At 52.2% G+C, this 25,505-nt stretch overlaps 2 protein-coding genes across 10 annotated transcripts in view; one reads left to right on the top strand and one right to left on the bottom strand.

Annotated features, from left to right (window-relative positions):
* The window catches only part of MIGA2 (mitoguardin 2), a 16,920-nt gene extending 16,820 nt beyond the window's left edge, over positions 1-100 (bottom strand). For both annotated transcript variants that reach the window (XM_042052157.1, XM_042052158.1), the window contains exon 1: positions 13-100. The gene's annotated coding sequence lies outside the window, so the exon portion shown is untranslated. The remainder of the gene's footprint in view (positions 1-12) is intronic.
* Positions 101-447: 347 nt separating this feature from the next.
* On the top strand, positions 448-24,816 carry SH3GLB2 (SH3 domain containing GRB2 like, endophilin B2). Of its 8 annotated transcripts, XM_042052357.1 has the most exons (13): positions 448-578; positions 8,547-8,688; positions 8,989-9,117; positions 9,800-9,933; positions 10,408-10,500; positions 12,372-12,383; positions 14,232-14,294; positions 18,446-18,469; positions 20,986-21,075; positions 21,276-21,376; positions 21,875-21,889; positions 22,479-22,740; positions 23,384-24,816. In XM_042052357.1, exons 1-13 carry the CDS (start codon positions 516-518, stop codon positions 23,489-23,491), a joined length of 1,236 nt encoding a protein of 411 aa, XP_041908291.1. In that variant the 5' UTR covers positions 448-515; the 3' UTR covers positions 23,492-24,816. The 8 variants fall into 8 exon arrangements, with proteins under 8 accessions (XP_041908291.1, XP_041908292.1, XP_041908295.1 ...); XM_042052358.1 differs by lacking the exon at positions 12,372-12,383; XM_042052361.1 differs by lacking the exon at positions 14,232-14,294.
* The last annotated feature ends 689 nt before the right edge of the window (positions 24,817-25,505 follow it).

Raw genomic sequence — 25,505 nt, 5'->3', positions numbered from 1 at the left:
GGCACCACTCACCGCGGCGGGGGGGGCGCGCGGCCCCGCTCGGCGCCCTGTCCCCGCGCCGCGCGCCATGGCCGCGGAAGGGCAGCGTCTCCTTCCCCCGCGCCGCAGCCCGCCCCGCGCAGGGGCCGGGCCGCGCGGAGACCCCGCCCCCTCTCCCATCTCAGCCAATCAGAGAGGAGAGCCGCCCGCCGCCGCGCCAATCGGAACGCGCCCGGCTCGGGGATGAGGCGGCGCGGGCGGCGGAGAGGGGAAGGGAAGGGGCGGGGAGCGCGGCGCGAGTTTCTATTGGCGGGCGCTGACAGCTCCCCCCGCAGCCGCCGCCGCGCTTAAAGGGGCCGCGCCCGCCATCCGCGCCCCCGTCCGCCGGGGCGCTGCCGAGGCGCACGGACCCGTAAGAAGTCGCAGCCCTTTTAAGAGGCGCGGAGCGGGCGTCACCCGGCGCTATAAAAGGCGGCGGAGCGGCGGGCGCGGTGACAGCGGGGGCGCGGCGCGGCCGGGGCGGCTCCGGGGCCGCCATGGAGTTCAACGTGAAGAAGCTGGCGTCGGACGCGGGGGTCTTCTTCTCCCGCGCCATGCAGGTGAGGCGGGGCTTGTCGCCACGGCAGCGGCATCGCCCGGAGGCCGCGGGGCGGGAGGCGCGGGGGATCCGCGGAGCCAGGCCCCGGAGGAGCCAGGGGGGTTTGCCCGGCCCCGGGGAGGCTGGAGAAGGAGATCGGAGCTGGGTGGGTCCGTCTGCCTGAGCCGCAGCCCCCGGAGCATCACCCGCAGATGCATCACCTCGGGAGCTCGGGGGTGCCGGGGAAGGTCCCAAGGGAAGAGCCCCGGGGATGGTGCTCGGGATGGGGAGGGGAGTGCGGGGAGAGATTCGTGCCTGGGGTTTGCTGCTCTTAAAGAAACAAAGGTGCTGGCACACGGCTGCTTTGTCCGTACCCAGACCCGGCGGGAAGGGGTGCAGAGCTCTGGAACGGTGCCCAGGGAGAGCATGGAGTCTCCCACCCTGGAGACATTCCAAACCCGGCTGGACACGCTCCTGTGTCACCTGCTCCAGGTGACCCTGCCTTCGCAAGGAGGTTGGACGATCTCCAGAGGTCCCTTCCAATCCCAGTCATTCTGGGATTCTGTGGAATGGTCCCTGTTGCTGGGGAGGGGTGGTGGAGGTGCCTTGCACCTGGTCTGCGCTTCAGCCCCTCGGGAGGAGCAGGAGATCCCAGGGCCTGGGAAGACACTGGGGTGTTCAAGGGATGGGATGAGCTGCTGAGAGTGAGCAGGTCAGGTCTCATGGGGTTGCTGAGGCATCAGGACCATGCGAGGAAATGTCTGGAGCTGAGTCGGGGTGGGGTGAGGTTGAGTATTAGGAAAAGGCTCTTCCCCCAGAGGGTGGTGGGCCACTGAACAGGCTCCCCAGGGCAGTGGTCACAGTCCCAAGGGCTATAGAGCTCAAGAAGCATTTGGACAATGCTCTCAGGCACAGGGGGGATTCTTTGGGCTGTTTCTGAGCAGGGCCAGTTGTACTTTGATGATCCTTGCGGGTCCTCAGAATATTCTGATATTCATAACTTGAGATCAGGAGCTTCTTGGGGATGAACTGACCCCCCTGGAGCTGTGAAGAAATTTGGGTACACGTGTGCAGCAGATGTGCAGCAGGTGGTGAGATGGGGCTGCTGAGTGTGTTCATTTCTTGGGCATAAGAACTGGAATATTGCTCTTGTTTGACCAGGAGAGGAGAGAGGCAGGTCAGAACTGGTTGGGATCCTGCCTGGAAAGTGAAGCCCAGACTCTGGGACTGGGCTTCTTGCTCTACCTATTGTGTGGGGGCTGGTAAACAAACAGCAGAGCTGCCTTGTTCCAGACCTTCTGTGCAGGGGAGTAATTCTGGCTCTATTGAGAACTGGTCTCCTGTAAGCAGATATCAGCTCCTGTAGCCGTGCCAGTGAGTCATATGTTATGAAAAAGAGAGATATTAACTACAGGTGCAAAATAAGGAGCAGATGGAAGGCCTAAAGATGTCGTTCTCATGCAAATGACCTTGGATGCAGAAGAAATGCTAGAAAGAAATCTTGTGTTTAGAAGCCTTATTGTAAGTCTCTGGTAAGTGTTTTTTAGCTCCAAGGCGTAGGAAGGAGATAGGCCTGGGAACAGTGTCTGCACACGGTGATTCCAGAGCAAGGAGGCGTTTATAAATCGTGGCTTCTGCTTGCTACACCTACTCCACTGTCTCGTACATGAATATTCATATGCCTAATTACAGTAGTAATTTCTTGAAATCAAATGAGCACTGGCACTTGTGGACAGTGAGCAGGTGTGTAAGGAGGGGGAACTGGAAGGAAAGAGATCTCTGAGGCTGAAAACCACCTCATGAGGTGTCACTGCTGGGGGAATTCAGCCTTTTTGGGTCCTCACAGACTCCTGGTGTGGGTGAGCCCTGCCCTTTCTCCCCCGAGAGCCGCCAGTGACAGCTGAGGTCTGCTGTGGGCAGTAAGGGCTGGGTTTGTAGCACTCTTTAGCACTGCAGATCTTCTAGGACGGGAATAAGCTGTCTAGAAAAAGCTGTTTTCTGTAGCATTTGGAGATGCTTTCTCCAGCTCCAGGCATTTAACAAAGTGATGTTTTACTGGAACTGCAGCAACTGGAGATAAATGGACTGGCCATTATGTGCTGTTCCACTCAGACAGCATTAGCTCCTGCTGTCTGGCAGAGCTGTCTGACCAACACACAGGAGCTTCACTCAAACTGGAATTGGGGCTCAGCCGGGGAAAGGAGACAGGGCATGGTCAGCACAACACCTCTGGGCTGGCTCAGGGCAGGAGCTGATTTGAAAACTGTCAAATACAACCCAACGTAGGTGCTGGAAGAAGGATTTTGGACTAGGCTCCTCATGATAAAAACAACCCAATCAAAACAGCTCAAACCCACTGCTGCCTTTACATGGCTCTTCCTCGCTCAGGCATCAGTCACAGGGCTCCTCCAGAAAAGCAGAGCAGACAGTAAAGGTGGGGTAGGAAAGGAGTGGACAGCTCTGCTACCCTGGGAGTGGGGAACAAGCTTCTAGGCTGGGGCAGCTGCAAGGATATAGAGCTTGTGTAGGATTCAGCATCTCACCTGAGCATGGCCTGTATTGACACTTGCACTACCAGTTGCAGCCATCAGATCAGTATTCTCTGAGGGGATGTGGCACCTGCAGACAGATTCCAAACAGGTCGCTCTTCATCTTCACTTGAAGGAGGGCCTCTCCCTTTGATCAGATGCACCTTCCAGTTATCAATGAGTGGGTCTGATCCCAAACCTTGGCCAGTGGAAGCTGTGTGGCCACACACTGGACGTCTCTGTTCTAGATAGGCCGCAAGGCAGGCTCTTTCAGAGAGGTCTGGAAATAATTGTAGGTATCTGTCTTTTGTCAGTTCTGATGTAAACAGGCTCTGGGTGAAAATGCCTAAGTGTGAGTACAGCTTTTGGGTGCTTATTCCCCCACTAATGTCATTACTAGAACAGCTAGAGGCTGACTTACTCTCTCTTGAAGCTCCTGCAGACAGACTCCCCCAGCTCCCTGAATTCTGGTGATAAAATAGACTTTTATCATTAGTAGATAAAATAAACCCTCTGCTTGCTGACCTTACTGGTGTTCACACTTTAAAAGTTCAGAGAGCAGAAGGTGACCCAAGGAAAGGACAAGGTCTTGGTAGGGACACCTGACCCAAGCTGCCCAAAGGGATATTGCATACCATAGGACATTGCAGAGCAATAAAACCTAAGAGAGAGGAGGAGGGGGGACATTATTATAGAGCGCATTTGTCTTTTGGGGTAACCATGCCATGTACTGAGGCCCAGCTTCCTGGGAAGTGGTCACACATCACTTGCAGATGGGAAGGAGACAGGAAAATTTTTTTGCTTCCTTTGCTTCCATGCACAACTTTTTCTTCATTAAACTGCCTTTATCTTTCACTATGAGGTTTTTCCATCTTATTTTCACCCCCCCTGTTCTGCTGAGGAGGGAAGTGATAGAGAGATTTGGTGGCACCTCATGTCCAGCCAAGCTTAACCCACCACAACAGTGTTTTTTTTTCCTCTCCTAGATGCCTTGCTCATGAGTTAACCAAGCTGTCCCTGTTAATGACTTCCTTCTGTCCTCTAGCACAGTTTCACTTGGCTCCCAGCCTGGCTTTCCTGACTCCTGGTGACCAAATACTTGGAGCAGACTCTGTATCTGGTCCAGAGTTGCTGAAAATCAGGTAGTTTTCAGATGCTGAGTGGCTGTAGCTTCTTTCTTACTGCAACACTGTACAAAGAGGGAGCCAGGTTTGCTCAACCTATTGTGTTGTGCCTCTGATCAAAAAGAGCAAATGTTACTGTGTTTTGGGCATTTTGAGCTATTTGGAGGCTTTGAAAAACCCAACAGCCTAAATCTACTGGCAGGTACAGGAGACTATTCCTGGTTTAAATCTCCTGGCTCTGGTTTGATCTTTGTAATTTAAAGTGGAAAGTCATAAGTAACGTCCAGTTGGATAAAATGGGGACCCTGCAAGTGGTACAAGGGCCTGAACTCTGCCACCAGATCCTCTGCAAGGGGGCTGCAGCCACCCTGTTAGAGATCACAGCATACAGGCCTGGGCTTTTATTATACTGGGATTTTATTCCCCTCACTTTTAAGGAGAGGAAGGTGCTGATGCTTTCAGCAAAGGAAATACCATGGGCTATTTTACAGCCTAACTCTGATGGCATTTAGTCACAGGCCTGTTTGATCTGTACCTGTAGTGCAGGGGGGCCCCTCCAGCTCAGCACTACTTGCCAACCCCCCTGACATCCCAGATGTGTGTCTGCCAACTCTCTTGGGGGAAGGGGCTTTTCCCCGAGCTGTGAATGCTTCGGGCAGCTGCCCTAGCTGTAGTCCAGCACATCCATGCTCCTTTTGGGCCTGTGGCCCAAGTGCTGCTCTCCTGCTGGGTCACCCTGTTTGCCCACCTGGGCCCTGATAAAGCATCTCTGGTTCCTGCTGTTCAGCCAAGACTCCCAGAGGAAACCCAACCTTTGGCTGAATTATTGATGACCTGGAATGCAGCACTTCCTGGAGAGCGAGAGTGGTACTGACAAAAGGCTGCCCTGCATTATTGAGCAGCCGGGTCAGCTGCAAGGATGAGCAGCCTCTCAGCACTGTGACCTGGCTCACAATCCCAGGATGCAGATCTGGGAATTGGTTCAGGGCTATTGACCCAGTCCTCAGGTTCTAGAAAACAAACAGTAGCTCTGCCATGGCAGGATGGAGGAGCTGGAGGTTCTTTCTCAACGCTGCAACTGCCTGTGCTTTGCCAGCCCTGCCTTCCTCCCCGGGGATCTGCACCAAGCCTGTAAATCAACTTGATGAAACCAAATATCACTCCTGGTTGTGGCAATCTGTTGTGAAAGACAGCAGTGCTGCTAGTCTGGGAACAGCAAAATATAAAATACTCAAAATCTGTCTTTTTACAGTCAGGAGGCTTGAGGGTATGATCAGTTCCTTTGTTCTGCATCTCTTGGTGTCACAGTGAAATCTTTTCAACCAAATTTCTCTGTTATGAAAACAAATTCTCAGGAATAGAAATCCTTTACAGAGGAGTCCTGCCTGAAGTGCTTGAGTAGCCAAATTCATAAACTGCTGTTCTTCTACCCTTCTTTTCACTGGGCAGCCAGGTAAGAAGGGATCAGCAGCTGAGACCTGTTGTCACCTAAAATCTCAGATTTCCACTTGCACCAGACAAAAAAACGAGCCAGCTCGTAGGTCAGTGTAACTCACCTGTAATCTCCTGCACTGGCTGTGCTTCCAGGAGAAGCTCCATCTGATCTCATGGCAGGCTGCTCCTGCAGGAGGTGGTCCTGCTCTCCCTACACTTCATGGCACATCCCCACTACTGCTGTGAAGTCGGGTGGGCTCTCTGATAGGTCTAAAAAGTCACATTGGAGGTCAAATGGAGCTGGATCAGTGACTCCCTGTGCACAGGGAGGAGGAGGTAACACTGGGCAGCGATAGCACCCAGTGCAGCCCCTGCAGTGAGGCACCAGCCCCCCGAGGCTGTGCCTGGGCTGGGTTCAGCACACCCAGCTCCTGGGCAGGGGTCAGGGAGACACTGAGTGAGTTAAGTGTCAGTGGAGTCACAGCCTTCCATGCCTTGCACCTGCTTCCCGACCTTGCTGCCCTGCTTTCCAACCCTGAAAGGAAGCCTGAATAAGAGATTGTTTTCTGGCCTGACCCTTTGGAGCCACGGGCTGTGACTGAGATTCCTGCCCATCCTCCCCTTCTGGCATAGCCCCCAGGCTTGCTGTGATCCTGGTGCTGCCCTCAGCCTTGTTGCAAGACAAACAGCTTTATTGCCTGACTTGAGATAAGAATTGTTTCTGAGTCCTGGCGAGTGCTGAGCTGTGACCCCTGCACTGGGTTACACAAAACAGCCACAGAGGACAGTGATGCCAAAGATGCCACTTGTTAATAAAGCAAAGGGCCCCAGAGCTGGAATGGTTCAGGACAGGGGCAGTAGTGCTGTGGAGATGCTGGAGGGCTTCAGCAGTGATCTGGCACTGCAGCAATGCTGTAAGAAGCTGACTCAATTCAGCTGATAAGAAACTGGGTTTAGATTTGACAGCTCCAGGGCAGCTGCTGGTGCAGGATAAGCCTAAACTGCAGGAAAAAGAGCTGGACTTGAAAGTGAGATGAGGTCTCAGAATGCTGTCTGGGAAAGGGGGATGAGAGAGACTTATCTTTGCATCAAAGAGTCTTGGCTTGTTTAGGAAAGATCTTAAACAGATGACTCAAGAATTGGTGCCAAATACCTGGGAAGTCCCAGTTTGCTGCATGGCAGTGACTCAGCCCAGCCTGGCAGAGTCTGAAAACAGCTCTGGGCTCCCAGCAGTGACAGAGGAAAGCAGCCTCAGCTGCTGAGAGCCATGTGTGACCCCCCAAAGAAATCAAACAATACAAACACCCTCTCACCTTGAATCTGCTTTTACCCATTGTCCAGAAATGGCATGGGGGACCATGGCAAAACCCTGTTAAAATTACGTGCCAGTAACCAGGGGCTGCTGGTGCAGGGGACAGAACAGCGAAGTCATCCCTGGTCCTCGTCCCCAACGGGATGCGGGGGACAGTGTGACTGTCCTGTCCCTGCAGCTCAGAATCTGTCACCACCTGCCTCTGGCAAGGCACTCCACTGGCTGGAGCTCGAATCGTGCTAAACAGGTCGCTGTGTAAACATACCTGGAGGGCTTGTATATCTCAGACATCTGGTAACAGGACTCCAAGGGCTGTTTGCTCCTGCTCTGGGCTCTCCTTATCTCACTTTGTTCCCAGCATTGTGCTGGATGGGAAAGGAACAGAGCTGGCCAGGAAGCCTTTCAGGAAGGGCAGCAGACATCAGAACAAGACCCCATGGAAGGGACATTTTAGCCTATCTAGAGCTGAGCTCTGGTGTAGGGAAGCAGAGAGGAGAAGGTACCAGCAGTAGATCAGAGAGGAGCTGCATTTCAGCTAAGAGCTTTAGCCAGGCTTTAATCTTTGGCATCTTTTAATCTTTGGCCAGTATTGCACAGTACCATGTCCTGATAGTGCAGCAGTAGCATCAGAGACCATTAACAAGGGTTAAAGGACAACTGGAGCCTCTGTAGGATCCCAAATGGCACAGCTGACCAAAGGGTCTTTTAGCATGATCCAACAAGATGCTGGTTCTGTCAAGAGCAGGAAATTGTGCTTAAAAATACACTGAAGTTGGCCAACTTCACTGAAAGGAGCACGTGGGAAATGGGGATGGGATGAGAGGGGAATGGGCTCTTCTCTCAGAAATCCCTCAAAGAAGCAATGGAGGGTGTCCAGGCCATCTGATGATGCATCTCCAGACTGACAAACCTGGTCAGATGTCACTGTGCAGTATGAAAACACTGGAGACTTGCACAGCCCAATTCTCCCTGCTGCTAATTTTAAACTTAAAAGGAATTGCAGAGGGAGGGATTGTCCATTGCCAGTATGAATCTGAGTGCTGAGAAGAGTTGAACAGTGTTATATTTCAATTCCCTGCTTCAGAGTGTGTCCCAGAAGAACAGTCACGTGCTGGAAGTGGTTTTATCTAAATCCTGAGTCTCCCAGCTTGAGGTGGTAGTGGCATTCCCAACCCCTTGGGTTTGCAGGACACAGAGTTGGTCAGGAGGATATGAAGGGATTCAGCACCTTCCCTCATGTGAAGGATGTCTGTTGCTGTTCTGCATGAAGCAGTGGAAGGCATGTGCATATTTAAATAGATCCCTCACAACTGGAGTATTTTCATACTAGACCTTATTAAAAGTTACTTATTCTGGAACACCTCTCAAACCTGGAGTCTATTTTTAGGTTGATGTTTGTTCTACTCTTGGGCAAAAAATTTGCCCTCTTCCCCTGAAAGATGCCTGGGAACAAAGAATGACATCTTGAAGGGTTTTTAGCTCTGTTCTAAGGTAAATACACAAGACAAAAGCAGCTTCACTGTCCCTTATTAGCTCTATAACACTAAATTTGCTTTGGGAGAACAGACCTAATGACTGCCTTCTTCCTGCAGTTTACTGAAGAAAAGCTGGGCCAGGCTGAGAAGACTGAACTTGATGCCCACTTTGAAAACCTTCTGGCCAGGGCAGACTGCACAAAGAACTGGACAGAGAAGATCTTGCGTCAGACTGAAGTTCTGCTACAGCCAAACCCAAGTAAGTGCAGCTTCTCCTAAGGCTTGAAGGACAAATGTCACTTGCAACTCAGTGGTGAAAGACATGGCCTCTGGCAGAGAGCCCTGTAGAGTTTGTGGGGCTTGGTGTCTTTGCAGGGCCTGTCCTTCTTCGCTGTGCAGCTGAGAGCACCTCAGAGCCTGGCAGTGCGCTGGGGCAGGGACACCTGCTCCTGGCACTGGTGCCTGCTGTCCAGTGCATCACTGAGGACTGCGTGGGGTGGGCTATCATGAATCCCAGCTCAGGGACTCTCTTCCAGCCTCCCTGGTCTCCTCGTTCCAGGTGCCAGAGTAGAAGAATTCCTGTACGAGAAGCTTGACCGGAAGGTGCCTTCCCGGGTCACCAATGGGGAGCTGCTGGCACAGTACATGACAGAGGCAGCCAATGACTTTGGGCCAGGGACACCTTATGGTAAGTCAGCCTGGCTAATGAAGAAGTCCTGGGAATCCATCCCTTCCCAAGAGAATATCCCTAATACTTGCATTGAGATGAATGCAGCAGGCTCCTTCCTGACCACACAGAGCATCTTTCCGCTCTTTAAATTCTCATAGTTGTCCCTTCCTGGGGGAATTTTGGGTTTCTTTAAGCAGCAGACCTGCACAGAGACACAGCCTTCACTTCCAGCTGTCCTTGCTCCTGCCATGAGCTCTGTTCCTGCTCTCCAAATCAATAGTTGTTCAATAGTGAGTCCTGTTACAGCCAGAGCAGCTGTAACTGCATCTATAGCCAACACTGTCTAATCAACTCATGTTTTCTGCTCTGGTGCTTTTTAATTTGCTGCTCTGTTCCTGTGCCTCTGTTTTATGAGGCAAAGAAGGATCATTCTGTGCAAGCAGGTAGAGCAGTAAAATACATCAGTGCCATAAGTGCCTCAGCAGATAGATAAGATCAGAGTTGCCCTGGGAGCAGTGAAAAGACGCCTCAGGCCAACAGCAGAGTGGGTATGGCTGGAGCTGGTGTGGGACTTTGCTCAGGCCAGGCACTGCTGTGCCTGTGTCCCCCAGCATGGGAGTCTGGAAGCTCTGGGTGAGTTGGCTGGAGGCAACACGTGGTAATTGGTTTCTCCTGGAGCTGAAGGTTCCCCTTGTTGCAGGAAAGACTTTGATAAAAGTTGGAGAGACTCAGAGGCGCTTGGGTGCAGCAGAACGGGAATTCATCCACTCTGCCTCCATCAACTTCCTGACCCCTCTGCGCAACTTCCTGGAAGGGGATTGGAGAACCATCTCTGTAAGTGTGGTGGCAGGGAAGGGGAAGCTTGTCACGACCCTGGAGACAAGGAGGGCAGGGGGAGAGAGAAACAGTGCTAAGAGAACCCCTTATCTTTCCTTGTGACAAAGGATGACTCCATACCTCTCCCCTTAAAGAATGCAAGGATGAGGGAACACCAACCCTAGATCTGCTCAGGTTCCCCCTCTGACAGAGAAGGATTGCCAGCTGATGTGCATGAGGAAAGTAACTCCTTTCCCCACTCCTGCAGCTTGTGGGCACCACCCATCACAGGCTGCCCTGTTTTCAGGAGGTTATCCTGTATCCCTGGCAACCAGCCCCAAAACTCCTGCTAAGGAGATGAGCATAGCAACGGGTTCTTTCTCCCTGGCATGTTTTGATAAAGAAATAGATTTGATTCCTAGGTGATACCATGTCCCCTCCTCAACCCTGCTTCTAAGCAATCTGCTCTGACCCATCTCCTGTCCCTTCCAGAAAGAGCGGAGGATCCTGCAGAACCGACGCCTGGACCTGGACGCCTGCAAAGCCAGGTTGAAGAAGGCCAAAGCTGCCGAGGCAAAAGCAGCGGTAACTCCTCCCCTCATTTCCCTCCCCGTCCTTCTGGCCCCAGGCTTGGCTCACATCGTCAAAAATTAGGTTACCCTGCTGTGTCCTGTCTCTGGCAGGCATGGGTGGGGCAATTCCTCATCTGGGATGGAAGGGAACTGGGAGCAGGAGCCATGTGCCTGTTTCTGAGATGTCCTCCCTTGGAGGAGTTGTTGAAGCAAACAGTTCTGAGCTTCTGGAGTCTGGAAACTTGCACTTGACCCAGGCTCCTGCCTCCTGACTGATCAGGGTTGCTGGATGAGTTGTGCTAGTAACTATAAGGCTGCATCTTCTGAGGACTTGCTTTTCACTGGGGATCTCAAGCCAAGCCAAGAGAGAGCTGAGCTGAGAGGTGCACGAGGGAAAAGCTGCTGGAGCTCTGCAGCAGTCCCAGCCTGTCAGACTAGTTAGGATTCTGCCAGCTCCCAGGCAGGAGTGCTGTGGGAGCAGGTAAGGGGTGGCCAGGGTCAGACTGGCTACAAGGTCCACTTCTGAGCCTCTCTGCTCACTCAGTTCATGGTGCTCTGGTTACAGGTTTGTCTTGCCCTCTGGCTTTGGGAAATTCATCACCTTGGGCTCTGATGGGTTCCCTGGAGGGCCTGGTTGGAGCTGGTTGTCATCCTATAGAGCTCTGGCTGTTGGCACAAGGACCTGCCAAGTTCTGCTTCTGCCTTGGGGCCAGGAGCTCAAGTGGCAAATGTGTGCAAGTCAGAATCAAACTGTCCTTGTCAGTCAGTCTCTGGGATGCACTGGGATACCAGCCCAGCAGCCCTGCTATGAGTCTGTTTCTAACCATCTGCCAGCTGGGCCTCTGGCCTTGTCTCTCCCTGGGTAGCCAGTTCCCAGGTGTTTTCCCTTTCCTCCAGCTCCAATTACATCCATGGCAGATGGGGAAGCTGTGCTAAGCTCTGCAGCCTCCATCAGCAGGTCTGACAGAGTGCTCAGACCTACACAGGACAGCTGTGAACAGCAGTAGTAGCTGCCCCTTTTAAAAAAGCCTCCTCTAATCAGTCAGGTCCCCCAGATCCTCTGAAAGTAACTTCAGGAATCCCACATTCCCCTTCCAGAGGGGTCAGTGCCCCCAGTCTCCGGGGGAACTGGTGGCCCTTGCTTTATCTTTAAGCTCAGATCAGAGCAGGAATTGAGATACCTCCTGTGCTTCCTCCCTTTCCACCCTCTTTACCTTGCTTCCTACAGGAGGTGATCCCAAGGCCTCTCACCTACACACACACCCTTGGTTGAGGGACTCCCCTGTAGCTGGAAAAGAAAAACTTTGTTTCCCACTGGAACTTTTGGGGTGCCCCAGGCAGGTGCAGAGCCGATCCAGGCTTTCCAGGGTGTTGTCCCCAGGCCAAGCGTCAAAGCAGCAGAGTGGCTGAAACACTGACGGCAACAGCAGAGCAAATTCAGCTGCTGCTGTGGGGACCCATCTCTCAGCCAGCTCAGTTTAAAGGTGGGGTCCCTGGTCTCTGGGTGCCTCCCTGGCTGCTGGATGACAAGGTGGAAGCTCTCAGCACCGGGGAGAGCTGCTTCCTCTGCTCTAGACACCTCATCTAGATCGCAGCATTCCCTGTAACCTGCCTGGAGTCCTGTGTCACACCTCCCCATCCGAGCTGAAGTATCCCAGCTCTCCCAGCTCACCTCTCTCTTGCTGCTCTTCCCCTCTGTACTGCAAATCTGTGTTCCCACAGCTTCTGTCTCGTGATGCCCCTCTGAGTGCTGCTGCCCAGACCCGTGAGCTGCTGTGGAGTACCTGGGCTTGTGCCTTTCCCACAGACTCTGTGCTTTGTCCTTCCTGTTGATGCTGTTTTGTTTACTAACCTTTTTGTTTTGTTTCTTTGTAATTTGCTCAGTGTGAGGGAGATGTGAGTATTGACTGTGCTAACAGTGCTGTGATTTTTTTTTTTTCTTTAACACCTCTCATTGTCTCTCCCATTTTTAAAAAGAAAATTCATATCTTCTTTGTCCCGTTGGGACTGGCCCTGCAGCATGTTCTGAGCGTGATCAGGGCTGTGGCTGCCTGGGGAAGGTGCTCCAGAAGGATGGGAGTGTCAGGGACCTGCCTGCAGCCCCTCTGGAGCATCCCTCGGGTCCATCCACGCTGCCTGCAAGCAGTGCTCAAGAGAGACAGGGGCTCCCCTAAAGACCCCCTCGGGCTCCTCCAGCTGCAGGCAGGAGGAGGTGGGGTTGGGTGGCCAGTCCCTCTCTGGAAGGGCAGCCCAGAGACAATGACAGGCAGGATGATCTGGTTGTGGTGCTGTTCTGCCCCTTTTCCCCATTACCAGACTGGAAGAGGGAGGGAGGTGGGTCCCTTTTGACCACTGCTTGCAAATACAACTTCTCCATGCACAGAAGAGAAGCTTGCCTCCTTCATCCCATGTGCTGTGACTAGTTTTGGGACTCCCTGGAGACCAGGGAATGGGAGGAGAGGTTTCTTCAGTTGCTCTTGATCTTTAAAAAACAAAAAGCATAAGCAGCTATTTCTGTGAAACATCCTTCCTCCCCACAGGGAGGAGTCCAGCCTACTTGCTTTGCTGGCCTCAAACCTCACTGGTGCATTTTTCTCCCTATACTCAGGTTTAACTTGTAATAGGAATTGCTCCTCCTTATTCCTTCCTCCAGCCATCCCTAAAACTCCTAAATGGTATGGAAAAAAAAAAACCTGTTGGGACTGCCTGACTGCTCGTCCACACACTGGTCACTCATTCCAGCTGGCTGCTCGGGGCCCAGCAAAGTGGGCCAGTGTGTATAAGTGGATCTGGGTGACTACAGAGAGATTAACCTGGGAGAGAGAATGAGGGGCCTGAGGGGATTAATGCCAGAGCTGGGATCCAGCACGACTGTGCCAGCCCTGCACAGCAGCTACTGTGCAGTAAGGGCTGGCCAGGAGGATTCCTGATGTCAGGCAGCTCAGTTTGTCTCTTCAGGTGGTTCTACAGCCAAAGGCCATACCAGGAGGAGGCCTGATCTTAACTGAATAAAAGCACCACGTTATGTGGTGGTTAATGAGCCCATAACTGTGTGGGAGTGGACTGAATCTGTTGCACTTCCAATGAGGAAACTGGACTCCAGAGTGCTCAAGTCTTCCTGCCCCAGGGCAGAAGTTTAGCTGTGGAGAATGTGGCTTGGAGGTTTCCTCACCTCTGGGATGAAAACTCCTACACTGCCTTTGGCTCTACCTGGCTTGGCTTAGCCATGTTCCTTCCTGAAAACAGCAGATCTGGCTCCATTTGGAGGAAACATGGCTTGGAGAGAGTGAGAGCAGTAGAAGGCACTGTGGAAGGGGTGCTCCAGTGCTGGTAAATCCTCCTGCCTTAAGGGCAAGGCCCTGTACAGTGACTGTAGGCAGGAGACAAGGGGAAGGAAGGTCCTGCCCACGGAACTGAGCTAATACAACAAGAGCAACCTGCTGGCTGTAAGGGAATGGGAATGCCCTTGGGATTGTGCTCTATGAGCTGATAGCTGTAAGTACAGGCAGAGTTTCTAACAGCAGGAGTGTCTGCTGTTCGAGTATCAGGTGTGACTGCACAAGCCTGGCCTCCACGTGCCACTGCTGAGACGTCGGGAGACCTCTCTCCTGCCTCTCATCAGAATCCGAGCAAAGCTCCCAGCACAGGCAGGAAAAAAGCCACTGGTCTCTTGTTCCACCCATCGTCCAGTGACTCCTGTTGACTCCTCTGGTGCCTTGTACATGACACTCTATTCCCCCCCAGGCTGTGCCTGACTTTCAGGAAACCAGACCTCGTAATTACGTGCTCTCCGCCAGCGCATCAGCGGTAAGATCACCTCCTCCCAGATACTGCCTCCTCCTAGATATTGCCTCTTCCTGCCCTTCTCTGTACCTGATGTAAACTCAGACCTAGTGCTCTGCTGTTTTCAACATTTTAATGTGACATGGGCTGCCCAGGGTTCCTCTGACTCGGCCTTGAGGATTCACATCACCCCCATGCGGGTGCCTGCTCAGGGTCTGGCCCTTTGCAGCTGGGTTTGCTTTCCAAACCAGTTTCCCTGCCAGCCCTCTTCCACATTTCTAGTGGGGATCTTCAGATGGGTTTTTATTGCTAGTGGAGCAGTTGAGAGGAACAAACCTCCAGGAGTGGCCTTTCTGGATGGTTCCAGCTGTACAGTGGCAGCGTCACACATGTGACTGCTTGATCTGTACCGTGGTGTCAGAGGCTTTGTAGCTGGTCAAGAGAATCAAAGACGGAGGAATCTCCCTGCCACCAGTGTCAATAACAGTGCAGACTTTTCTGTTCTGCAAACAGAAGTCATTTTTTACTGTTTCATTGTGTTGGCAGCTGTTCCACAGCCAGATGTGCCTGGGGTGGATGAACAGCCCACTGCATCTCCACTCTGTTGCACTGAGTGGATGTGGCCAAGCAATTGACTTCCCATGCTGTGTTCATGGCTCCCCATTGCACAATGTCACATTTCTCGTTAAAATGTTGAAAACTGATCATCTTGCTTCCTAACTAGCATTCAGAACAACACTGATGCCTGCTAATAGAATAATCTGGGAGTGGAAGTGCTGGGGAGTGGAATCTGCAGATATGGAAAAGGACAGCCCGGCCTTCTCAGAAACAAAAAACACTATGGAAACAAGGTGGATTTGGTTAATGAGAAACCCATCCCATTTGGAGACAGAGGTGTGTCTGAGCTGACAGCATCAGTGTTAGTTCCTAGGGCGATCTGTCCTGACCTTGGAGAGTGATGCTGGGATCAGAAATAGCTTTGCACAATACCTAGAAAACGATTTCCATCGGTCCCAGGCTCAGTGATGAGAGTCCTGCAGAAGCTGATACTGATGATGCTGCAGCAACTGCTCAGTTCTCCTGTCTCCTAGTGCAGCTCAGAGCCAGCTTGTGGCTCTGGCTTTTCCCTTGGGAAGGTCTGTTCCCAGAGACTGCAGTTAAGCTCTAGGAGACCCAGAGGAGAGAAACTGGGCTTTCGCTGCCTCTGAATAGACATGGGTATCCTGACTGTTCCCCAGGGCTAAAGCACACCTGAAGACAAGCATTTGAACAATGTGCGTTGGCATCTTGTGGAGTGCCCAGACACCCAGTTGGACACATCCAGCCCTCACCAGAGAGTACCTTGATCTGCTTCTGCTCTATTGCAAAGCTGCTCTGGGGAGCAGGTGCCACATACAGAAACATAACAGGAGAACAGATTTTGTGAAGATTTTTAGCCAACAAGTGTCTAGCCTGGGACATCTGTGCCTAGTTCAGTGCTCCCTCATCAGGCTCTGCTAGTGCTGATGGCACTGGGCAGCAAGAGCAGGGCTCTGGGAGAGCAGCCAGCACTGACCCCAATCGAGTTTGATGATTGCACAGCAGGGCCTCCTACCAGAAGTGCCTGTGGGAAGTGTGCTGGCCCAACCAGTGTCAGGCCTTGTGGCTTCCAAAGCTCTTTCAGAGGCTGCAGTCGGTGGGTAAAGGGCTACCTGAACTCCAGCTGCACTGGCAAGGGTGACCTGAATTACAGTTTACATCTCTAATTAGCAAAACACAAGCTGAGCCCAGGCTGCTCCCCAGCTCTGAACAGGCAGCTGCTTTGCTGCAAGCTCTCTAATCCCAGCATTCATCCCAAGGAGTCAGGCACTGCAGCAAGGTAGGAGCTCTTCATCCTGTTGCCCTGCTTTTCTTCCAGGCCAGAGTCCTTGTGCTACTTCTTAGTGTGCACTGACAGTGCAGAGCAGTGGCTGCTGCTCACCTCGCTCTTGAGCTCGGCTCCTTTCTGGAGGGAGGGGTTGGTTATGCCCAAGGTAACAGCTTTGTCTTACAGGTGAGCAAACAGGTCAGCTCTCTCCTGGACCACACGCCCTCAGCAGGGCTCTGATTTGGATTCTAAATTTACATTGTTGGTTTTTGGAGAGGTGGATAACATGGTGCTTTTATTTTTTTCCCCTTCCATGACAGGAGGGCTCAGATGGAATTAAATCCAAGAAAAAAAGCACCTCCCTTGTTTTGTATGAGTTGGAGGCTGAGGAGCCATTTCTCCTCTCTCCCACACTGACCTTTTGTTTTTGTGTAAGAAGGTGTATGTGGGCTGTGCAAGCCTAAATATTCCTTTCTCTCAGACCCTGCCACGCAGTGTACCCCTAGGAATGATTCCAAGAAAAAACATATTGAGTACCTTAAAGAGGATTCCTCTGGCTTGAGCTGGGGTGCAGGAAGACAATAGCAGATCATGGCCTTTTCTGCTCTCTGAGCTGTCCAAAAAGGAGCTACACCGAGTCTTAGCCCAGGGACAGATCTGGGCAAAGCTGGACTGTCCCAGAACACCACAGGACCAGACCTGGAGGTGGCACAGCAAAGGCAACAGAAGAGAAACAAATCTGGCTACAAATTCAATGGGTGCTACACGGATAAATGGGCCTGATGTGGCTTAAGTACTGTCCACAGTGTCTGAGTAGGAAGGCCTGGGATCAGAGGGAAAGCTTCCCCTTGCTCCTATGGTAAACCATGCTCCAAAAACACGGGGGTGTGCTGGCAAAGGCCTTGTGCCAGAGAAGCAGTTCAGGAGCTGCTTCTCAGCTTCCTACAGGATGCTTCCACCACCTCCTTCCAGAGCAGGAGCTCTTAGAAGGGAAAGGGACTCATGTCCCCACACCACATGGCTGAAACTGGCCAGGCCTTACTCCAACCAGTTCCTGATTTGCAGTAACAAAACATCCCCATAGAAGTCGAAGAAAACACCCACCTCAGCACCCAGACCAGTACAATAATTCCACTGAAGTAAGAGATGCCAGTCAGGCTACAGACCACAGAGCAGGCAGCAATCCCAGGAACCTGGCAAAACACCTTCCTGCCTCAGCCCCTCCCCAGTACAGGCAGGGCCTACAGGTGCTCCTTATATTGGCTGCTGAAGTCTCTCTGCACCTGGGGCTCCCACAGCCCACCTGAGGACAGCTGGTGAGCAAAGCTCAGCTGGGAGAGCCTGGTCCAAACAGAGCCTGTTCTCCCTCTGACACCCACATCCAGCACAGGTGCCCCCAGTGCAAATTCAGCTGTGTCTGGTGACCTTCCCTGACCTGCAGAGGTGACCCTGGGTGGTGAAGCTGAGCTCCACAGGGGTCATGCCCCTGGCCCCACTGGTGTGGGTGTTGCAGGCAGGCTGCTGTGCTCCCAGATCCAGGGGGATTTCACATTGCCAGGACTGAGGCAGTAGTTGGCTGCTGAGTAAAGGCCAAGCCAAGGACCTCTGGGAAGGATCAATGTGTTTTTCTGCCTCCTCTCTCCCTTTGCCATTGCTGTGTGTGACTTCTGTTCATTGTTTCATGTCCTGAAGCCAGATCCCACAAGCAGCTGGAGGTGTCCAAGTCTGCCCCTGTGGGGAAGGAGAGTAGGAAGGAGTCGTGTGATGTTTTGCCTGGCTCAGAGGCAGCAGCCAGCCCCTGCTTCCTCCTTGCTGTGGCTAAACAGGCCTGTTGGCACTTCAGGCTGGGTGGATTATCTCACTAATCTGAGCTCTCTGGACCATGGGTGAGGAACACTGGCTTCTGTGCAGCCTGAGCTCAAAAAGCTCACTTGCCTCTCCACAATCCTAAAAGAAGGGCTGTCCTTCAACACCAACCTCTGCAGCTTCAGTGAAGTGAGCCTTGCTGTGCAGAGGACTCTGCTGTTAATCTTTCTTTTCCTGGAGCCTGTGGAATGCAGTGGCTGTAGCAGCCCTGGCAGGGAGCAGAGCTGGCGTGCTGCTGGCTCTGGTGGCGTGAACTTGCTCTCCCATTGTGAAACTGAGCTCGAGGGTGCAGGAATGAGGGGAAGGGGTATAGATCTGGCAGCTGCTGCTGGGTGAAGGGCTGGCTTGTCCCTGGAGTTGGCCTGCTGTCCATGGAGCACCCTTGCCTGTTGGTGTTAATGCCGAGTGCTTCGCGACGTCTCCAACACTGATCTCCTTTCCTGTTGCTCTGTGGCCCCTACAGCTTTGGAGCGACGAGGTGGAAAAAGTAAGTATCCAGCTGGAATTGTGCTCAAACCTTCTGGGGGTGTTCAGGGGACAGGGGTGCTGTGGAGCCCTTCCTGCTCGCAGGCAAGGGAGGATCAGGGGCTGCTGCTGTTGTGTGCCCCAGCCCTGATCCCTCTGTGTGGTTCAGTGCAATGACAGCGGCTTGGGATGAGCCATGGGCCCGTTGGCTGTCCCTAGTGGGAGACACTTCCCTGGCATCCAGGCGTGTCTGCGTGTGGTAAAAGGAGGCTCAGAACACTGCACTGTGTGACAGGAGCAGAGGTGATGCTTGAGGTGTGATCCAGCTCTGCTCCTGTGGCCAAGGCTCTGATCCTCCGTGTGCCTCTGGTAGCCCCTGGCCTAATCCATCCAGCTGGCTCTACACAGAGCTGGAGCAAGGACAGAGCATTTCCTGTGCCCAGCCCCAGCTGCTGCAGGGAACAGCTCGGTCGGGGGTAGGGTGGAGGGAGGTTTGAAGCCTCATGGAGTTGATTCTCTCTGGGTGAGCTGCACTTACCCTTCTGATCCATGGAGGCTCTGGAAGGGAAGTGTGACTTGTCCATGAAGGTGGATGGAGGGCTGAGACCAAGGTGAGCTCTCTGTGGAGCTCCAGCACATCAGGGAACTTCCAGAGACACCTTTTGGGATCCTGTTCCTTTCACACCTTGAACACCCCCAGCAGGCATTGCCGTGAAGCCTGAAGTGCAGAGTGGCAGAAGTTCTGTGTGCTGTGCATGACAGCAGCCTGTTGCTGCCTTATTCCAAAGGCATCTGCAGAATGGACTGGCTGTTCCCAAACCAGCTCTTCCTGTTCTTTAAATCCTTCAGTCCCTCAACCAAACAAGCTGGCTACAGTTAGCTATGAGCATGCAAAGATCTGTTCCTCTATCCTCTCTCTTTGGGTTATTCTGCTTGGGTAGACCGAAGTATGTAAGTAAATATTGAAGTTCTCCATGTCTTGGAGAAGCACAAGACTGGAAGGGGCCTCCCAGGTCACCATCCAGCTCTGGCTTTATAGGAAACTACATCCTGCAACTGCTCAGAGTTGGCAGGGAGAGGCAAATCCCAGGCAGCACCAAATGGAGCTGCATCTGCCTGGCACAAGTTTAAATAGTTCTGAATACTGGAGTCTCAGTTCATGGGAGCAAGAATCACTTGGTGTTTTGAAGGCATTGCACTGGTATTTCCTGTTACATTCCCCCTTCTCCTTTAAATAATCCCCTTCATACAGAGGATGCAAGAAAATAGATCAGTTGAGTTGCAGCTTAAAATAGACAAATCTGATTAAAAGACAGTCAGAGCATTTCTTTGTTGTAGCCTGGCTCTACACTGGTAGAGAGCTGTGCTGGCCCCAGCAGCACCTCCAGCTTGTCCTGCTGAGAATACTGGGTCTCCTCTGGGGTCACCAGTGATGTGGCCTCTGCTCTGAGACTGTCAACCGGGCTGGATCAGCCCTCTGGGCTCAATTCCAGACATGTCAGTCCTGGGCCAGAATGGTCAGGGCATTCCCAAAGCAGTGAAAGGAACCCGTGCACCAGGGCAGCTCTCTGAGCTGCACGCTCCTGGAGGAGGGGAAAGGGTTCTCTTTCCAGTGAGCTGGAGCTGAGTGGGTGTTGCTCTTCTGTGACCAGCCACAGCACATCCCAAGAGGACTCCAGCACTGTTAAGGAATTAAGGAATTAAGGTGTTGAGGAAAACTGCATGCTGGAGAGAACACGTGGGCCTGCTTGTCACCCCTTTCCATCAGCAGGAGGGGAGAGCTGGCACCAGAACACTTGGCTGCTCCAGCACTTCTGGAGAATTCCTTACCAGGATCCACCTGGGTATTCTGGTACTGCCAGAAACTGCCCCAGTGTAAATGCACTGTTTGGTGGTGGGGGAGAGATGGGTCTCCAGTGTGAGTCTGTCTCTGGATTCCCAAAGCCTGCTGTGGAGCTGCCTGCTATTCACCAGTGTTTAATTCCTCCTAGCTCAGAATCAGTAACTAGCCCCAAAGGAGACTCTTGGGTAGAAGTTGGATTAGGATGTTCATCTCCATTGCAGATTTAATTAGCAGCAGCAGTTTGGTAAATACTGCCTGGCCTCAGCCTTTGTTCTGGGGTGATAAAAAGGAATCTACTGCTCTTCCAGAGAGAAGCCTAGGGAGGCTGTGACATTCCTATGCGTGCAGGTGCAGAAAGAGGGGACTAAAGGGACAGGAGCTGGCATGGGACTGGCTTTCCACATAGCTCAGGATTAACAAAGGAGCTTCCCTGCTTGATGCATCAGTTTTGAGCTGCCATTCCATCACCTCCAGTGACCCAGTGTAGGATTAAGAAGGAATTAAGCTGAAATGCAGCCAGAGGTCTCTGGGATCCCAACCCAGGGTCTCTTGTGCCTGCTGCTCAGTGTCACAGCTGCACGTGGATCCTGCAGCACCTGTGTCTTGCTGCCAAGGAGGGGGTGTGAAGGTAGAGGGCTGCAGAGACAGAACAGGGCTCCTGCCCTGTGCTGCCTGAGCCCCCATCCTGTTTGCAGGCGGAGCACGAGCTGAGGCTCACCCAGACCGAGTTCGACCGCCAGGCAGAGGTGACCCGGCTGCTGCTGGAGGGGATCAGCAGCACACACGTGAGTCCTCCTGGGCACCTGGGGGTGAAAGGGACTACAGAGACTTTTGGCTCCTGCCAAGAGGATTATAGAGTCCTGCATGTGGAATAGAGGTAGAAGAGGTGGTAAATTTGGGGTACCTCAAGGGGGTAGTAGCTGCAGCAAGAGTTTCTGTGCCTTGTAACCAAACTCAGTCAAGCTGATGGTCCTTTTCCCTCCAGGTGAATCATCTTCGCTGTCTCCACGAGTTTGTGGAGTCTCAGACCAACTACTATGCTCAGTGCTACCAGTTCATGCTGGACCTGCAGAAGCAACTGGGCAGGTAAGACAAGAGACTGCTTTTACTTCTCTGAGGGTTATTGGTCTCCTTACCCCCAGCTCAGGGCTCCTTCCCCCTCCCACATCAATGTTGGGCAGAAGTTATAAAGTGCCCTCACAACTCTGACAGAGCTTCTGAGTTTACAGAGTGGTGACCAGTCCTGGTGGTGGTGATGCATTTGGAGCAGGCTTTGCCATTGGCTTTTTACATTCCTCTCAAAGCACGATGGCCACAGGAGTTTGAACATTCTTCCTCTAAATTAGTTAGATCACACGAGACTCAAATTCCTGTTGCCAAGCAATGAGCCTGAGCATGCTCTGCTGCAGCAGTAACAAATCCCAGATTCCATATTCCGTGCTGCTGGCTGCACATCCCATGGGGTGGGGTGGGCTGGGATGTTCTGTCTGGTAGTGTCACACCAGCACAGGCCTGACCCAGGAGGGGCTGTTGCCTCTATGTGATCACTCACACTCCTGTTCCGTTCTTTTTCCATGCCTGCAGCTCCAAAGGAGAAATGTAAGTATGATATTGGCCAGGATGATCTCTGAGGGCTCTCCTCCCCCCAGTGACTCTGGGATCTCTGTGTGATCACTGCCAGGGCCAGAGCTGTACCCCCTTAGATAACTGAGCCTGAGCTCCATTACTATCTCTCTCTAGAGAGCCTGTAAGGGCTGGGAGCCTCCAGCTGTGGCATCCAGTTCAACAGCAGCAATGCCCATCCCTTTGCTGAAGAATTAGCAGGCAGAACAGGTAACACAGACCGTGTGAGAGCAGGGCAAGGACACAGCACAATGGACCCAGTCACACAGAGCCGAGAGCAGTACCTGTCCAGCCCCCTCTGCAGTGTCACATGTCAGTCTGGTACTCTGCAAGTTGTTGAAACAGGCACTGGAGTCAAAACAGGCAGACAAGTGTCACTTGCTGCACAGTCTCACCTGAGAACTGAGGGTATTTCCCCACATGAAGGGCAGTGTGGGTATGTTACAGCTGGGTATGTAGGCTGCAATTCTCGAGCATCATCTCTGCAGTGCAACTGCTGAAAGGAAGAGCTCGTGGTTCCTCAGGCTGGAGCCTCACTGAACTGTGCTTTTCTCTCCTGTGCAAGATTTTCAGGCACATTCGTAGGCAACGCGGAATCCGCATCTCCCGCAGCCGCTACCTCTCCTCCAGCTGTTGCTGCTGCCACGCTCCCTGCTGTGCCTACAATTCCAGTGGTGCCCACAATTGTTGGGGTGCCCAACACCGTAGCAGAGGGTGTGCTAAACCCCAACGAAGTCAAGCCTCCTGCCAGTGGGACACGCAGGGCCAGAGTCCTCTACGACTACGAAGCGGCTGACAGCACCGAGCTGGCACTTCTTGCAGATGAGGTTGGTGGCTTTCCTGAGTGTTGGATTTGGCTATAACTGCCCAGCAGCCTGTGGTGTGCCCAACAAGGACTTTGGTTCCTTTTCCTGCCCCTAAAACCTGCTTTATGAAATAATAGAGTCTTTACCTGGATACCAGTATCTGCTGAGTTGCAGTGAGCTTGTGCTCACTGCCATTTACTATTTAACATCACCCAAATAACTCCTCAGTTCCTGTTGGAGCCCAAAATAAAATACTCCAATACTCAGTATCTTCACTGTGACCCTCAAATACAGCTGCCTTATCCAGAGCCATAGGATAAGCTGTTGGCTGGAGGCCTGCTCTAATCATGCTGAGAAAAAAAGAAAAATCAGCAAGTTGGAAACTCTTCTGTTCTCTAGACTGAACTTCTATATTCAGAAGGGATGACAAAGCAACATGTAGAAGTACCTTGAGTCACTTTGGAGAATGAAAAAGCAACAGGGACATCACTGGGCAGTTTTCCATAGATCTGGTGTTAAAGCTGCAGATAGCTCCAGGGAAAGGGCACTGATGCCTGCTAAATGAACTTCAGGAATTACTGTTCTTTCAGTCCCCATCTGACTTAATTTCTTGGCTCTGTCTGCAGAGTAAGGTCCTGTCTAATGTGCTGTCTTCTCTCCCCAGATGATCACTGTGTACAGCCTGCCAGGCATGGATCCAGACTGGCTCATAGGGGAAAGAGGGAACCAGAAAGGGAAAGTTCCTGTCACTTATTTGGAACTGTTAAGTTAAATGTTAAGGAAGAAGAATGTACAAGCAGAATGCATCCCTCATCTGGCACTTCTAATGCGGATTTCCTCATCCGAGACCATTGCTCTCTTCAGGGTCAACACTCCATTGCTAATATGGGAACTATGGGAAAGAAGTGGGAAAACTGTTATGGTGAGGTTTTGGGAAAGGGCTGATGGCACCCAAGACTGAATTTGTTACCTACCAGTGCAGCCTGCTTTGAGGTTAGTCCTGATGGCACAAGATTCCTTGATTACTTTTTCCCTTCCCTGCCCCAGTCTTGTTCCTCACAGTGGCTTTCCCAGGGCGAGCGAGCTGTGTCCCTCAGCAGCTGCTCACCAGTTACACTTCCCTCATGTCTGGTGTGGGTTAGTGCCTGTCTGCCCCTCCCCTCCTCTCTCCTCCAGCAGCAGAATTGCCCAAGTCCAACCATCGAGCACTCCAGTAGGGAAGTGTCCTGCACACCCTCTCTGACATGTCCCAGCACATAAAGCAAGAAGGCTGCAGCTGAGATTTAGGAGCCTGTTAAACCCCCCCACCCTGCTCACCCGTGGGAGACCAGCAGTGCACGGCTGGCCAAGAGCCACACTCACCATCCTGGGGCCTGGAGGCTCCCACCTACCCCCGTCCCCTGAAGCTGGAAGATTTCTTTGTGGAAACCACCCTGCTACCATAGGGCCTAACCCCAAACCTCGTGCAAGGGACCATGCATCTCGCTTGCATTTCCTCTGGGAAATTGCTCTTGGACTGCAAAGTTTACAAGCCTTTTTACAAGCTTTGCTCCCTGTGTTATTGTCCAGGCTTTTCTTTCAGTGTGTCTGTCCAGGCATGTTTTAGCCTGACTTTATTTCCACCCTGAATCACTGATTTAATGAATGTTTCCCCTCCCATGTCAGCAGTGAACAGACTTGGTGCATCCTAGTGCAGAAAGGGACAGTCCCACCTGCTGTGACCCCCAACACAGAGCTGTTCTTGGCCATACACACACCATGACCCAGGCTGTCCTGGAGGGATGGGTTGGTTTAGCTCAGGTGTGTGTGTGCCCGCTCACTCCGGAATGAACTCCTAGCTAGAGCTCACTTAAAGGACTTGCACTTGATGTATCATGAGTTTTCCACTCAAGCTGGATGGAAGAGAAACTCACCTGCACCAAGCTCTCTGTTCACAACCTTCCCCTGGGTATGTCAGAACTAACTTTGCTTGTTTATTGATCTTTTGCACTTTCCCCAAAGGTATCGTGACCATTCTAATGTAACGGGCACTGAGCACCTGTGTTTGTGGGGCTCATGGGTTTCAGCACTTATTTGCCAATAAACAAACTGCCTGACCTCCTGCCTCAGCATCTTCTGTGGGCTCAGGGCTGTGGAGACAAGCAGGGAGACAAAGGGAGCAGCTCAGGTGAAAGCAGTGCCCTCCTGCTACTCTAGGCTTGGAAGCTGGGGTTAAAAGCAAAACAAAGCTGCTCATCCTTCCTGTCCCACCTGACACTCCCAACACACTGTGAGAGCCTTGTGGTTCCTTTCCCAGCTGATGCATCTCAGTTGTACTACAGCTTCAGGGGCTCTGAGAAACAACAGCTCTTCCTGCACCTGAAGCAAAAATAGAGCAGCAGCATGACTTCAGCTGCTGAGAGACCCAAGTGCTATTCTAGATCTAACAGACTTTTTTAGTTGTTATGGAAACTAGATCTGCTGCTAATCTAAAATCATAAAGTCGTGTCCCTAACACCCAGCTTGGAAGGAACTCCTGGGAAAAGCAGCTGTTGAAATGCTCTGTAGTGCAGCAATAATGTTTAGCTGTTCTAGTTAAGGAGAACAGGGAAATCAAATGATGTTCCCATTCTAGTTGGTTTTAAAATTGCCAGGATTACCACTCCCATAGTCCTGATCTATTAAAGATCCACTCCTGTCTATTTCCCTTCCAGCATGTATATTTTCCCTCAGGCCAGTGACATTCCTGTTCCCCTGCTATTCTTCTCCTTGGTACATTAAAGAGGAAAAACTGTTTTAGGAAAAAC

The sequence above is a fragment of the Corvus kubaryi genome, unplaced genomic scaffold (genome assembly GCF_017639235.1).
Source record: "Corvus kubaryi isolate FWS band 111438036 unplaced genomic scaffold, C.kubaryi_AGA036_p1.0 78, whole genome shotgun sequence".
Classification (NCBI taxonomy): Eukaryota; Metazoa; Chordata; class Aves; order Passeriformes; family Corvidae; genus Corvus; species Corvus kubaryi.
This window is presented reverse-complemented; position numbering and strand designations above follow the sequence as displayed.

Coding starts and splice junctions, on each gene's coding strand:
- SH3GLB2 (XM_042052357.1), top strand. CDS start 516: ATGGAGTTCAACGTGAAGAAGCTGGCGTCGGACGCGGGGGTCTTCTTC. Junction 9,934..10,407: donor GGGATTGGAGAACCATCTCT/GTAAGTGTGGTG, acceptor TGTCCCTTCCAG/AAAGAGCGGAGGATCCTGCA. Junction 21,076..21,275: donor AGGGGATCAGCAGCACACAC/GTGAGTCCTCCT, acceptor TTTTCCCTCCAG/GTGAATCATCTTCGCTGTCT.